General features: G+C 38.1%; 3 protein-coding genes across 3 annotated transcripts; 2 read left to right on the top strand and 1 right to left on the bottom strand.

The window, feature by feature from the left end:
• Positions 1-1,249: 1,249 nt before the first annotated feature.
• Positions 1,250-6,465, bottom strand: zc3h10 (zinc finger CCCH-type containing 10). The gene is made up of 3 exons (XM_024270919.2): positions 6,286-6,465; positions 4,696-5,950; positions 1,250-2,099 (listed from the first exon to the last, which is right to left on the bottom strand). The coding sequence occupies exons 2-3, from the start codon at positions 5,809-5,811 to the stop codon at positions 1,593-1,595; spliced, it is 1,623 nt and encodes a 540-aa protein (XP_024126687.1). The 5' UTR covers positions 5,812-5,950; positions 6,286-6,465; the 3' UTR covers positions 1,250-1,592.
• On the top strand, positions 5,810-7,430 carry LOC112145462 (dnaJ homolog subfamily B member 4). The gene is made up of 4 exons (XM_024270702.2): positions 5,810-5,850; positions 6,452-6,549; positions 6,835-6,999; positions 7,073-7,430. Exons 1-4 carry the CDS (start codon positions 5,810-5,812, stop codon positions 7,351-7,353), a joined length of 585 nt encoding a protein of 194 aa, XP_024126470.1. The 3' UTR covers positions 7,354-7,430.
• A 121-nt stretch (positions 7,431-7,551) lies between these two features.
• On the top strand, positions 7,552-13,175 carry si:dkey-28n18.9 (sorting nexin-6). Its single transcript, XM_024270920.2, has 14 exons — positions 7,552-7,773; positions 7,899-8,009; positions 8,090-8,197; positions 9,022-9,082; positions 9,221-9,345; positions 10,226-10,309; positions 10,376-10,450; positions 10,524-10,554; positions 10,658-10,745; positions 11,035-11,074; positions 11,160-11,246; positions 12,447-12,536; positions 12,640-12,705; positions 12,771-13,175. Exons 1-14 carry the CDS (start codon positions 7,768-7,770, stop codon positions 12,906-12,908), a joined length of 1,110 nt encoding a protein of 369 aa, XP_024126688.1. The 5' UTR covers positions 7,552-7,767; the 3' UTR covers positions 12,909-13,175.
• The last annotated feature ends 2,214 nt before the right edge of the window (positions 13,176-15,389 follow it).

The following is a 15,389-nucleotide window of genomic DNA, read 5'->3' as shown; positions in this document are numbered from 1 at the left end:
AAACAAAAAAAGACACCACATCAGAAGGCAAACAATTAAAAACAATCTACAAAGCATATGAAGAAGCAGATGTTTGAGTGATGCTGACTCAAGGACTCTCACTAAGACCAAATCACCTGTTTATTAACTGGTTTTCCAAAATGCTTCTGCTGAACACCAATTAAATATTTTTCATTTGGTAATTTTCACTGCTTTTTCTTTTAAATGTATTATTACTTTTGGCCATTTCTAGTTAGTGACCACAGGGGCTTTCATTATGAGGTAATTAACAATTTTGCCTATTTATTTTCAGAACTTATTTAATTCCTTTTGGGGTCACCATGCCACTGGAATCAACCCAGCTTTGTTGGATAAAGGCGGAGTACACCCAGGGCCGCACAATCACACACTCACACCTATGGAACAGTTTAGAGAATACCAATTAATAAACAGCTGTTACTCAGTTATTATATTTGTCAGAATAACCATTGTTGCTTTGCTACATTTCTTTTCACACATTCTTGCTAATCCTATTTTTTTCGTTATATATATATATATGTTTTTTGTAGCACAAGTTATTCCAAATTCATATGAAAAAAAATACATTGATTGAAATTACTTCATTTAATTAGAGCTGGAATTAAACTATTTTAATGGGTGACGTCACATTCACGCAGTCCAGTCAGTGCCACTAACCTCCGGACCACTGTGCAGCCCCAATTTTGTCCATTTATGGTAAATAACTTCTTTAATTAAACTGGTTAAATGAATCAGAATCAATCCACAAACCAGTAGCATTTGTTAAAATATCCCACCAAAACAAAAACAAAAAACAGGTAAATCTTCTATCTTTCCCATATTATATGTGGTGACAGGTGTTGGGATTTCCCTTGCTGTTAATGTAAATTCACTTAATATTTTTTGGAATGATTATGAATCTGTTGATACAATTTGTTATTTAAAGTATTAAACAATTACACCAGCACCACAAACTCAATTGATGGTAATAAATTTGAGATATCCCTCCTCGTGATTGAAAAAAAAAATGTAAAACCCAAAACAATAAAAAGTATAAGCATGGCCTAATTTTCATGTGTGTCGACATTTGTTAAATTTAAGAGGCCGTGTGATTCCCACTTATGTTAGGTCACTGTTAAATATTTAGAAGAACTACTGGAGTGGACATCTGTCTCTTCTACTGTCAACCACATGATGCATAAATGAATGGAAATTCAGGTGTTTGCAGAAACAAATAAAAGTGGATTAACAGTGTTTTTTTGTTGTTGTTTTAATGTGCAAAGTACCAAAGTTATGTTACATAAGAGCAATGGACAAAAACATGGACTAAACTTCCTTGGACACAAAGCACTCTGCATGGAAACCTTACACATTCTGTGGCTGTTGACATTTTTTTAAAAAAGGTCCATAGATTTTTCATAGGAGACTTCAAATCAGAAGGTTGGCAGAAAAAGTAGTTCAGTAAGTTCATCACTCCAACTTCTGCCTTAAAGTTTTTTTGTTTTTACTTTAGCCTCCTTTGGACGATTAAAGTTCAGTCATCCATTGAGACTTAAAAGATTCCAGTTGAGGATGATATAGTCTGAGAGGTTTCCTCAGTGAGGCAGGGTGGTGATCCTCATGCTCTGACTTGCAATAGGATACGACACCATGGGGGTGGTGGCATGACTCATGGTGATGCCCGGCAGAGGCTGGGTCATGGACACAGCGACAGGTGCCACAGACACCGCCACCTGTGCCATGGAAACAGGCGGGGCCATCCCTTGAGCGATGGTCTGTGCCAGGGCAGCTGAAAGCGGGGTGATCTCAGGATTGAGGTGGGGGGCTGTTGGTGGGGCTGCATTAGTTGGGGGTGCAGCAGGGGCGCCGGTGGGAGCGACCAGGTCTTGCTGGGTGACGGGTCGAGGCTGCAGTCCTGCACTGCTCAGAGTGGTGTGGGTCTGAGCAATGCTGTGGTTGTAGGAGCTGACAGCACCAACAGGGGGCGCCAGATTCTGCTCAGCGGGTGCAGGCGTGGAGGACAGGGTCATCACTTTGGCCTGGCTTCGGAACTGGGCGTTTTGCTCGAGGAGAACCTCATTTGTGGCTACGAGATTGGTAACCTGAAAATAAAGAGGAAATAAAAGCAAATAAGTGAATTTTCTTCAACTTAAAAGTCATTTTTCATCTTCTTTTATGTCAAATATCCAGCATATCTGCAATCCTAGTTATTCATTTAAACTTTTTTCAAGCTTTCCAGTTATTATTTTTTTATTTTTACAAGCTGATCTTTAGGTGCATTCCTTCTGATTTATGAGAGGTGTTCTTGTTGGTAAACCTACAGATCAAAAGGCTTAACTGTGTAGTAAACCACTTTGGTAAAATAAAAAAAATGTTTAGGAAACTCTTTGCTCTTTATTTCTTTCTTTGTAGAAGCATATTTAAAAGAAAATGTTCATAAATGTAAAAAAAAAAAAAATCCAATAAAATACATAGAAATGTGATTTTTTTTTGGTCAAAAATTGCCTTGTTTAATTTACTGGATGACAGCTGCTCCATATTTAGGCCTTGTGTTGTTATGACAGAAAGACTTTAACAATTGTTTTACCAACAGAACATCTAATTAAAAACGTACCCTGAGCACTGACATCTTAGCTTAAAAAAAAAAAATGAAGGAAATAAACTTAACATACACGTCAATAGGAATGCTTTTATCATTCTGAAAATATTAAAGGATTTTCCACCAACCAGAGAGAAAATTTAACATCTTTGTCATTGTTAAAATATATCTCTCAGATATTTTCCTAAAGTCATGCCAGATTGCTCCATCTCGCCACATTTACGCTCCTCCTAAGAACTGCTGTTGTCTCAATAATAGGAGCAGCGGGTGGATCAGCTGCTCAGAGGAATTCAACAGATCGAGTCCTTAAATAAATATGAACATGCATAAACATCCTGCTCTGACTACAGGTGCAGACACCTGTTGTACCACTCAGCCTCATGTTCTCTCAACCCCATTCACCCCCCCTGAAGAATAAGGAGGTGGTAAAAATAAATGATAAAAAAGCTATGAAGAAGTTAAAAAAGAAACAAAATGTCTTTCAAAGTTTTCACAGTAAATGCAGCATCAGGGTTTTTTCAAGCTAATTTACCTCCATTTGTTTCTGTAACATTAAACCTCAGTCAAAGTAAAACAAAGGTCACTTTAACAATAAATATTACTGTGGTGTTACATGGTGCTGTGAGACAAGTATAGGAATTTTACTGTCTAATGTTGCCCACACACCACTGATGGACCTTTCAGCGTTTTTGTGAAAAGGCTCATGGGACATTTAGGGGGCTAAAGTGTTTCTACAGCAGACATCATGATGTATGGTGTGGTATCACATGATCCAAGTATTACATGATTGTTTTCTGAGACAAACTGGAGTGTAAAAGACAAATTATGTGTGATAACTTAGAAAACAATGTCTATTTATGTTAGATTACTTGCTAAATCAAATGCAAATCAAGAATTTATCAACAGAAATAGAGGTAAACTCAGCACATCAGTGATGAGCAGACCACATTCATATAATTCAGAAATCTAGAGGTGATTAAATTTTTACAGATTTGCACGATTTTTTTTAATGATTAGTCTTGATTAGATCAATAATCCTAGCTGAGAAGGTTTTTGGAGAGTGTTTGACCATATATATATACCCTAGTAAATAATTATTTATCTGAACAAAAAAAATAATGGATAATATTTTTTGCTTTGACAAATACTGTAAACACAAATATGTAAAATGTTAACTTAAATTATATTAAAATTCAGTATATAACGTAATGTAATATAATATAATATATTATAATAAAAAGTATTTAGAATGAAAAAGCAGAAATTTTGCTAGTAGTGATCTTTCTTAAACTTAAATTACTGGAATAACAAAGTGAGAGAAGATTAATATAAATTTGAGTAAATGTGATTTAAAAGTCTGATTTTCTATAATTTAAAAAATATTATCAGAATACATCTAACTGATGTACATACTGGTATTAAAAGTACCCAACATTAGTAACTGTATTCTGATAGAGTTACACAGTAAATTGATGGTATTTACATTTACATTGTTGACACTTAGGGATTACTTTCCAAGATTTTGTGCTGTTTGTTTGGTTTGTTCTGTGTGTAGGTCAATATTCAGAGTAGTCAAGCATAAAAACAAGTTTCACATTTGAGTTCTGCGTGTTTCCAGTTACAGTGAAGTGTTGCTGAGGCAGGCTGACTCTCTTTCTTTTCATTAAACACTAAACTGCAGCTACTCTGTCCGCAGGTAAAAACCAAAGTCTCCAATGCAGTTTCTTTTGTTTCCACCATAAAATAATTTAAAAAGGAGAGAATGTGTCATTACACACAGAAGCCATGCTGCTTTAGAAATGTTCTGTAGATTTATGTGGAATAAATATTAGGTAATTCAAATCAACAAAGTTTTATTCTCTGGCTGATAAAATTGATAAAACTTCTTTCCTCATTTTCCGGAGGGTGCAAATAGTGACTGTTGTATGTAATATGTGTTTTTTCATAAAAATACAGGAAGCTACTTTAGGATAATCAAAAGTGGCTTTTGACAACAACAAAAAGACATTTTTATCAATTTACCAGGTCTGATAGAACTTATGTGCTCTTCAGTCAGTACAAGTTTGACAACAACATTGCTCCAAAAGTTTTATTCTAACCTGTTTCTTCAATTCTTCCACTCTCTTCCTCAGCAGAGCATTTTCTTCTTCGAGGAATCTGTACTCCAGAGGACGAGGTGGCAGGGTGGCCTGAACCCCAAACTCATAATGTCCACTTCCACTCCCGTCTGACAGACGAAGCCCCTCCAGCCGTCGCCTCTTCAGCTGTAGGGCAGTGTGGTCCATAGAAGCCTCCAAAGAGCTGGCCTCAAGCAGTCCACTGTCAAGCAGTGGTTCATACACCGAGCTCCTGTCGTATCGCCGCTGGCCGGCAGAACTGAGCGACAGACAGCCGCTCATGCCACCTCCTCCTACTCCTCCAACTCCTGAGATAGCAGTATCTCTGCAAACCCCAAGGCTAGGGCAGCCAGTCCCCATTATGTTACCAACACTTCCACCTCCCACAAGTCCTTGCATTGCTCCACATGTGCCCCCTCCTCCACCCATCCCTACTCCAGTATTCACCACCCCACTGGTCCCCTGTCCCATTATGGCACCCACTCCAGGCCATGCAGGTTCATACTCATAGTCTTTTTTCACATGGCGAAATTTACACTTATTGCCTCTTTGGCATTCTCCCTTAAGAAAGTCTCTGCATAGGGGAACCTCGCCACGGCTGTGGGGCAGATCCATTGGAGATAGGCCGAGTCGTGCTGCGACTTTTCCTCTCAGACGGGGCGGCAACGCTCCAGTTTTCTTGTAATAATCCTCATCTTCTCTTGAGCCATGTACAAAACGACAGCTGGCGCGCAAACACTCCTTATTCTGGTGGTCGTGACAAAAGATGAATTCGTTCTTTTGGACTCCCAGGTCTGGAACCTCATTGACATCGGGGTGTCTAAAGCGGCAGCGCTTCCCTCTCTTGCAGACGTTGCGTATAAAGTCCCTGCAGATGCCGTCTAACGCCAGACCTGCTCCTTGGCCGCCAACTCCACTGCTGCCATTGCCAAGCGCCGTTCCACCCCCCATGCCCTCTGAGCCACACACACTTCCGCCAACGCCTCCCGCAGTTCCCCTGCAGTCTGCTGAGCCCCCTGCCAAACCAGAACCAGGACCTTCGTCAACCAGAACGCCACAACTCCCACCACCACCTGACAGGTAGTCTCGATCAGGCATGGCGCTGGGCCCGGCTCAAGGAGAAAATAGGACTCATGTGTATGTGAGGGTGGCTGACGTGACCTGGCAAACATGCACATACACAGAAGTCATGGAGAGCCTTTTATCCTTGGATTGAGAAAGTCTGCTGCACATTGATCTGCAAAACAAACGCACAAGAAGCTCCTGTAAGTAAGTGCCTTCAAAATGGAAATATGAGTTCTAGCATAATGAGGAGAATATGAATAGCTTGACGTGGAATTTTAGATAAAAACAAGCAAGAATTAGCATAAATGTTGTTCCACAACAGATGTGTGTGAATTGCTATCAATTTTAAGGCAACGAAACATAGTTACTGGAGACATAGACATCATATTAGGAAATTCTGAACATCTGAGCAACAATTTTAATATGAAAAAGGTTGATTGTGACCAGCTTACCACGCTAACTACAATGCTAATCGCTAACAAACATTGTCTGGCTGCTAAAATGTACCTTAGAACATCGAGGAAGTAACGGAGTACCACGGAGCCACAATTTCTCTTGATATTTTAATAAAAAAAACTATTCGATTAAATAGGGCGTTGTTCGTTTTATCTTAAAATATCTCAATCCTCCGTGTTGTTTATCACGTCTATTTATGCATCTTTCAACACCACAGAAGAAGAAGAACAAGAAGAGGAAGACCTCCGGTCTCAATTTGTTCTCGCCTCAACGCTGTGCGCCCTCTACTGGTAAGAGGGAACCACTGCATCTCAGGTAAAGTATTTCTTGTTAAACACATTTTTTGGAAAACGATCATTAAAATTTTAGACGATCGTCATCTTAGACTTTTGGAGGTTGGAGTTCTAGGAAAGACGTAGAAGCCCGCCTCCAATGATGAGGGGACACGGTAGCCTTTTGTTTATTATGATAATGAGCGGTTAAACAAGATAGCAGCTGCCGGATATTTGAGACATTTCTGTGTTCTCTCTGTTCTTCCTCTACTTATATCGCTCAGCATGGCAACCTTTCAGACCTGCATCGTCTTATTGCTGTTTTTAGTGGAAGCCACTGCGACGGTGAAAAACTATTATGAGATCCTGAAAGTGGAGAAAACGGCAACAGAGAGCCAGATAAAGAAGGCTTTCCGCAGGCTGGCCGTGAAGTTCCATCCAGATAAAAACAGAAGCGCCGATGCAGAGAAGGTCTTCAGGGAAATGGCTGAAGGTAAACAATGATTTCATCCATCCATGAAATGAACTTGTGTGGTTTCAAACATTTTTGTTTCACCCTTTTCCAGCTTATTCTGTTCTCTCTGACAAGGAGAAGAGGAGGCAGTATGATAGTATGGGCCATGAAGCTTTCCTAGAAAACGCTGACACAGACCAGGAACAGGACTCAACCTTCCACTATAATTTCCAGGACATCTTCCATGACCCCCATGGTAGTCCCTTTATGGAGGATTTCCACTTCCATTGGAGTTTTCCTTTGGAAGAAGAAGAAGAAATGGAACATTTCTCCTTTTCTGAGACAAACTTTTTCTTTTTTCCAGAGGATGAAAATGAAGAAGATCTGTATTAGTTTTGTTTTTAATATTTTATGTGCCTCTTTTGTTTCCTTTTATTGTATTTCTAATAAAGTTACTCGATTAAACTTGATTGACTCACTTCTGTCTTTTTTTATGGAGCAGGGAGTAACATCAGTAGCAGTGAGATAACTGAGTTGGACCGTTGTGGCACTTTTCCTGTGTGGGCGTGGCTAAGTTACTGACTAACATATCGTTTACGGCTGTTTCTCTACGTCAGCACATTAGATTCGCCAACGTTTTACCCTGCTTCTCCGAGGTGCACTGTGCACTTTGACCCAAAGGAAATCCTGTGCCTTCTCAGCAGCTGAAGCTGGAGAGCAAAAAAACTCACAAAAGAGGCGATTTTACTGAAGTAAAAGGAGAGTAAAACTTTCTTCAAAGCAAACTGGAAGCTTGATAGATTGACCATGATGGTAAGTCCAGCTGTTTGTTTTGAAAATGTGTGAGCGTCATGTGATCCACTGAAGATTCATGTGTGCTCTTTTTTCCTTTACTTGATCTTTGTAGACATCGATTACTAACATATTTTTTTCTGCAGGAAGAAGTGAAGGGTGCATCCTCATTTTTGAGTGTCCAAGTCCACAACATCAAAGTTACAGAGGTGCTGCAAGACGGAGACTCGCTCACCTTTATAATTGTGTCTCAGAAGGTACGGAACACATTTATTTGCTTCAAAGAGGACTTATTTTCTGAATGAGCATTTGATTCTCTTTCCACGGGCTGTTGCAGATGTCCGGAACAGGAGAGTTTCATGTGGATCGGACTTATGAAGACTTTGAATGGCTGCAGCAGCACCTCTTCTCCCAGGAGGATGTTCCTGGAATACAGGGAGTCATAGTAAGACCTCTTTATTGCAACCAGTGTACACTTTTCAGACAAGTCAGAAACAAAAATTTCTCTTATCACAAAATACATTAGAGTTTGTACAATCTCTGTTATCTTGCATTTTGCTGGTGGGTGTGCACAAGATTTAAGTGAAACAAACGTTTTGTTTTTAACAATCTAGAAGCTAAACCTTGTACTTAATATTGAAATTTCAATGTCAAATTTGACATTCAAACAATGGATTTTCAATGCACTTTAAGAATCAGAAATGCAACAAAAATATACAATAAAATAATCTAAAAAAGAAAAATGTCGAATTAAACTAAAGAAAGCAAAAGATTATTAATAACATACCAAAAACGTGTGCAAATAGTGCCTTAAATTTATTCTTTTACATTTAGTTTTGCTAAAATGTTAAAAATATATTAATTTTGTAATATTCAACATGTACTGTGGGCATTTACTCACATCCTCTTTTTGTATCCAGGAAGACCATGTCTTTCCTGCTCTTCTGCACGCTGCCTTACACTGGAAAATAACACATTTTATAGTTAACTGGATTTAGGAATAATGCAAGTTTTACCTTTGAGTTATTAAAGTTATTTTACTCCTGTGTGTTCCAGAAAACTTTATTCTCAATACTTTTTGAGCCATTTTTAATAATTTATTTTTAAATTTGTAATTATTATATGGTTTTATTGTATAGTTACCAGCTCTGTTGGTGTAATTGCTTTTATGATTCATTTTGTTTGTTCCAATATGTGAATAAATTAAGTTCTATCATTAAAAAGATTCAATGTTTGAGTTTGAAAAATAACTCTTTTGTTTTTTTCAAGTTTCCTCCTCTTCCAGCAAGACTCCAGGTGAATGCGTCGTCCAAAACTTTGAGACATCTTGGTGAGTGTGTCGTCACATTAAACGCCACATATCTGCATGAATGTTTGCCAGATAAAATGGAAACATGTCCCATTTAAGTATCTGATAGGAGATTTCTTTTTCTCAATAAAATCAAAAATGTTTTTGTCTTATCTGCAGGTTTTCTTGGGCTAGGAGAGTGGCAGCCGTACTGCAAAGCACTGGAAACGTTCCTCCGACAGGTGGCTGCACACAGCATACTCAGCAAAAACAGGGCTGTGGAGATCTTCCTGACCAGCTCAGATGTGAGTGCTCAAAACTGGTTTGCTCCACTTTTTATTCCTTTTTTCAAACATTATCCCAGTTGGAAGAAACAGAGTTAAAGAACAGAGTGAGGATGTTTATTTTTACAAGAGAGAGATAAAAAAGGTTAAACTTTGACAGCGTCATTACAGAGGAATGGTTTGTCATGTGACCAGCAGAGTAAACTTTAAAAAGACATGAGTTTATACGCCCATAAAAGAAAAATATATGATTTAAAGACTCACTTAGAGGAAAACTGCATTTTTGGTGTTTTTAACATGTTCTTGTTGCATATTTCTATTGATAGAGGACATAAATGAGGGAAATTCGGCTCAAATGTGCATTTATGAGCATTTTTTTATTAATAATAATCAGGAGCAGATGAGAAAATGTCGTCTGAAAAAGAGCTTATTTGGGACTTATTTGGGCCACAAGCTCCCTGCTCATCTCCTTTGTGACATGCACTCGTGCATCAGATCCATGCACGTCTTCTCATTTGTGTGTGTGCAAATGAACACAAAAGACAGATTCTGATCATAAAACTGAAGCTCAAATGTAAGTTTGTGCCTTAAAGTCCTATTGTAAGTGCAACTTGTAAAGCATGCATTTTTAAAAATGATGTACCAATGATGTTATATGCCATTGCTTTTAACCCTTTAACACCTGAGGCGTCACCGTCAACACTTAAACACAAAATCTGTAACTTTTCAACCGTCTCGTAGTTCCAGCAGATTCTGAAGGGGAAAAGACACTTTTCTCCTTCAGAATCTGCTGCATTAACAATAAAAAAATTACAGTAAATCAAAGAACATAAACACTGGAGCTCTTGTGTTAAAAGGTTAATTTATTACAACCTGAAAAAAATGTGATTTTTATGTCCAGCCTCCAGGAAGACAGAAAGTAAAGAAAAACATTTTCAACCGGCTGAGTCAAGCTGTGGAGGAGATGAGGAAAGAAGGCCATAAGGTGCGCATAAGGCAACACAGAGACGACACCTTGATGCTGGATGTTCTCTAATAACTGTCTCATCAGGACGTGGACGACTTCTTCCAAACCAAGCGAGATCACAACTTTTTGCTAACTGGCTACACCAAGATGGCCGCTGAGGTGAGCGAGTCATCAGTCTGTCTCGGTTTTTGTTCCAGAGAAAAACTAATATATTCACATTATTTACATACAGAAATTCCTGGATGTGGTGCTTACAGAGCAAAGTAAGAAACCTCTGCCCTCGTCTTTTTTTAAATAAATGTTGAGCATCATTGTGTTTGTCAGGATTTATGTGTTTCTTGGAATGATGCGGCTGCATCTCTGCAGAAATCGCAGTTGCCTGCGGCCACTTTTCAACCGCTCTTCACCTCTGCATGGAACAAGGGGAGAACCCGGAAAAGCAGGATTTTTCTCAGTAAGGGGAAGAAGGGATCAAACTGACTATTTCTGATTTTTAAATTGTATATTTGTTATCTAACGCATCCAAACTGTTAAAAAAGGTTAATATCAATGTTTTAGCTTCTGAATAGACTGTTTAGTTTTAGTAATATTTAATTTCCCCTGTCCTAAATACTTCTAACACACCACTTTAACTCAAATTTTAACTATTTTAATTCTTTGATTCCTAAAAAAAACCACATTTTTGTTAAAAAAGGTTTAACTGAAGATTTTAACAAGCTGACAACTTCTTCACCTACTTACAGGGTTTGTGTGAAACTATCAGAAGTCTTCAATTCTATAAAGGTAACACTTTTAAACTGTGATATTGTCAGAAGCCTGTCACTGCTGCTCCAAAAATGACCTTCTTGTTTGTTTGTTTTTTTTGCAGAAAAGCATGACGAGCACCGCCATGAATGACATGAACACTCTCGGACTGGGTCTGGACCTGGAGACTCGATACCAGGAGGCAGAAAAGGTCTGAAGTTCATGAAAAGTTTCCTAAAAAACAAAAGTTTTCAGTCAAACTTGAGTTCAATGAAGACCCAAAAGAGGATGATGTGACTAACTTCAAAATTATCCAGAAAAACACAAAATATCTCTTAATCTTACTTTTGAAAAGTCAAGTAAATTTGTGTAAAAATATCTTCCCTGATGAAAAACAATATATAAAATATAAAAATAGAATAAAAGCTTTATATTAATCTTAAAGTAAATTCAAAAGCGGCCAGCTGCTTGATTTCCCCAAACACAATAAAATAAACACTAAAAAGAATAAAGCAAAAAAGCAATCAATATTAAAATCAGTCAATTAAAAATCAGTCAATTAATTAGTTAAAAAATAGTACAAATATTAGTTAAAATATAATAAATCCATAAAACATTAAAAAATAAAAACAAATAAAGAGGTTTTCTTCAATTATTTGCTTGTAATAATTTTAACTGTACAACCATTTTTTCTTGTTGTATTCTCATGACTTTATCTTATGTATATATAGTTTATTGTTTTATATATTTTAATGTTGCATTAGAAACAATGTTTTTGCAGTTAACTTTCATATTTTTTAAAGACCCACTCCAATAAAAATTGTGTTTTTTGTGTTTTTAACATATTCTTGTCACATTTTTCTCATGATGGACGACATAAAAGAATTTAAAATAAAACTGCTTTTCTGAATATTACTTTATTCAAATCATTTTGGATCAAGAAGAGATTAAAACCAAGAGAGGATGTTAAAGGAATGCTGGGATTTTTTTAATTATGTAGGATAACTTTCCCGCCCAAAACCCAGAGGCAAATTTCTAATGAGCTCCTGCTGATCTGCAAACAGTATGTCCTAAAAACGACACAGGCTTTTTGATTTTAGCTAAAACTGCACAATCATAATTAACAGACAACTGGGAATGACTTAACAATAGAAAAAATGTAGTCAGAGTGGAACTTTAAACTAAACTTTAAAAATATTTGATTTGGGTGAATATGTCATCTAAATAAAGTGGATTGAGTTGATTCTCTGTGTTTCCGGAGGTCGTTAAAAGTTGCTGTTTTAAGCTTTTTGAGTGAAATTCTTAAATATTCAACCTATATTGTGTGTTAAGGTTTGTCCTGAATGTGTAAAACATGGTCAACAGAAACATTCGACTGACATCAATGTCTGTTTTTCTTTTCAAAATAAAGGAGATGCTTTTTAGGAGAACCTGCAAACTGGTGGAGCTGCAGAATGCGACGAAAAATGCAGAAAAGGCCAAACCTGTGAAGAAAGCTGTGGTAAGGCTTTAGGCACATTACCCCTGATGACCAGCAGGTGGCAGCAGCACAATGCTCATGTGACAAAGAAATACTAACAATGAGGGATGCTCACTTTCCTCAGATGGAGGAGGCAAAGAAAGCAACAGAGACGGAGTTTCGGCAGATTTGCGAGGTTGCAAAGAAAGAGGTAAGCCTTCACGTTTGTCTACAGATCTGCAGGAGCAGGTTCTGCATATCCTTTCTTTGCCACAGATAATTCAGCTGGAGAGCAAACACGTGGAGACGCTGCAGCAGGCTCTGGTTCAGTGGTGTGAAAAGCAGCTTCTCACAGCCAAAGAAAGCGCTGAGGTGTACAGCCAGCATCTGCAAACGTTTAAGCGGATGCAGTGACTTCAGGGATGCACTTTTCACGTAAAACCCTCTGAACATCCAAATGATGTTGTTTTTGTATTTTTTCTTTACTCACAAGACATTTTCTTATTCTAATAAAGTAAATTGATGCCCACTCTCACATACGTATTATTAAATCACAATAAAACTCTAGTATCACGATACTTTCCAAAGGAAGATGCTTTTACTGCTCTCCCACAATGTGCTGAGATTGTATTGTACTGCAGGAGCTGGAAAATAAAGTGTGATGAATTGATTCCCAAAGTACCTACTTGCCTTTGTGTGTGTTTCTGGCTGCTGGATCATTAATCAGCTGGTTTGACTGCTTGTGCAAGGACATGGCAGCAAGGACACCGTGCACCGTCTTTTTCAAAGCCCTCCGCAGCTGTGGATACCTGTAAGTGATCTCTCCGGCAGCCATTCTGTTTCCCCTGTGATTACAGAGAAACCTTAAGGAGCTCTGACTCAAAGCTGCCAGAGACGGTCTCTGCGCGTAAGCCGAGCGTCAGCCTCCACCTCCCCGTTTTCTGTGGACTTAAGTTCACGTCAACACTGCTGGGCGCTTCCTCTCATTTGTTCCGCTCTGTGATTTCTGGTGGAGCGTTTCCCATTTGACAGAATGAGTCGGAGAGAGAAGTCTGCTCTTATGGGGCGAGTGGGTGGAAAGAATATTTAAGGGCGTCAAAAGTCTGAGTCCAACAGGAGGGCTAAGAATGTTTTTGATAATTCTTCGTCTCTCTTTTACTTGAATTGAAATTAAAACAATCATCCTTTAAAAATATTTTTTAATGATATCTATTGGGATATGTATCTCATCATACAAATTTTCACTATTTTTTTTCAAAAAGTTTGATTTAAAAAAAACCCTCTGTATTAGGTGTTTAGATGGAAAACAAATAAAAGTAATATATAATAAATGATTAATTAAATATCGTCTTGTCAGCATTTGAAATCGATACAAGTATCACCAAAGGAAATATTAAAATATATCTTAGAATCGTTTTCCTCCTTCACCCCTGTTAAGGATCATCCAGCCTCATGAACGTTGAGCTCTCCTCAACCTTAGAAATGATCAAATCAGAGATCTTAGCTAACATCACAGATAGTCCATAACCTGCATGCTTTCTCACACAAAAGTAATCTTTTAATAAAATATCAAAATCGAACATGTTTGTGTGTGTGAAACACCCAGAAACACCCAGATGTATCAGTGCAGAAGGAATGACATGCATTGATTAAAGAAAAAACAAACAAAAACACACTTAAGTCACATTTGATTTACTACATATAGTGAACTTATGGCCGTTTGTATTTGGGTTCTTGTCTTTTCTGTCATGACCCAAAGCTCATGACCATAGGTGAATACTGGAACGAAGATCGACTGGTTGTTTTGTAGCTCAACTCTGTATTTACCATATAACGGCGGACGCGGCACATATTTGCTTGCTCCGATTTTTCTTCACTCGTGAACAAAACCCAAAGATACTCAGCCTGTTTTCAGACAGACATTTGGTTAGCTTTAAGTGAACCAGAGATTGTTTCCCCAAAAAATCCATAATATATTTTCAACCTGAATAAACAAACAGAGAACCCTGAGCTGGAACCAGGAACTGCTCTCTGACCCATCTTTGGAGCTAGCATTTTAATGAGATGTAGTCTCTGTTTTATAGTTTGCATAGTTATCATAATCCGGTTATGATCAGATCAAGATTATTTTTCAAGTAGCAAAATGGAGTGCTTATTAATTATTGATTATTCTCAGGAAACATTCTTTCAAATCATGTAACAGATATGTAAAACTCATTATCATCAGAATACAATTTCATATTAATCCAGAAATCGTTTCTACACAATGCAGATCAGGTTATCAAGGATCAATCATTATTGTACATTGCACAGAACTTGGTTGTAATTAAAATTTCTTGGATAATTTTACCACATTCAAAGTTGAACCTTTATATAACCAGGTAGGTCGATTTAGAACAATTCTTAATTTACGACAACGACCTAAATATTCAGCAACAATACAAAAACAGAATGACAGTGCAATATAAGGTACATACACATAAAATTTGACATATTTACACATACATCCATCCATCCATCTTCTTGACCGCTCTGTCCCTTTCGGGGTCGCGGGGGTGCCGGAGCCTATCCCGGCTACTGATGGGCGAAGGCGGGGTTTACCCTGGACAGGTCACCAGTCTGTCGCAGGGCCTCAATCACACACCCATCCACTCTCACATTCACACCTAGGGACAATTTAGAGTCACCAATGAACCTATGAAGCATGTTTTTGGACGGTGGGAGGAAGCCGGAGTCCCCGGTGAAAACCCACGCATGCACGGGGAGAACATGCAAACTCCACACAGAAAGGTCCCAGCCGAGATTCGAACCGGGGCCTTCTCGCTGTGAGGCGAGAGCGCTAACCACTTGCGCCACCGTGCAGCCCTTTACACATACATATTTACAATAAATAGT

Source organism: Oryzias melastigma, linkage group LG1, assembly GCF_002922805.2.
Source record: "Oryzias melastigma strain HK-1 linkage group LG1, ASM292280v2, whole genome shotgun sequence".
NCBI classification, from domain to species: Eukaryota; Metazoa; Chordata; class Actinopteri; order Beloniformes; family Adrianichthyidae; genus Oryzias; species Oryzias melastigma.
The sequence above is the reverse complement of the archived record's forward strand: the minus strand, read 5'-3'. Positions and strand labels throughout refer to the sequence as shown.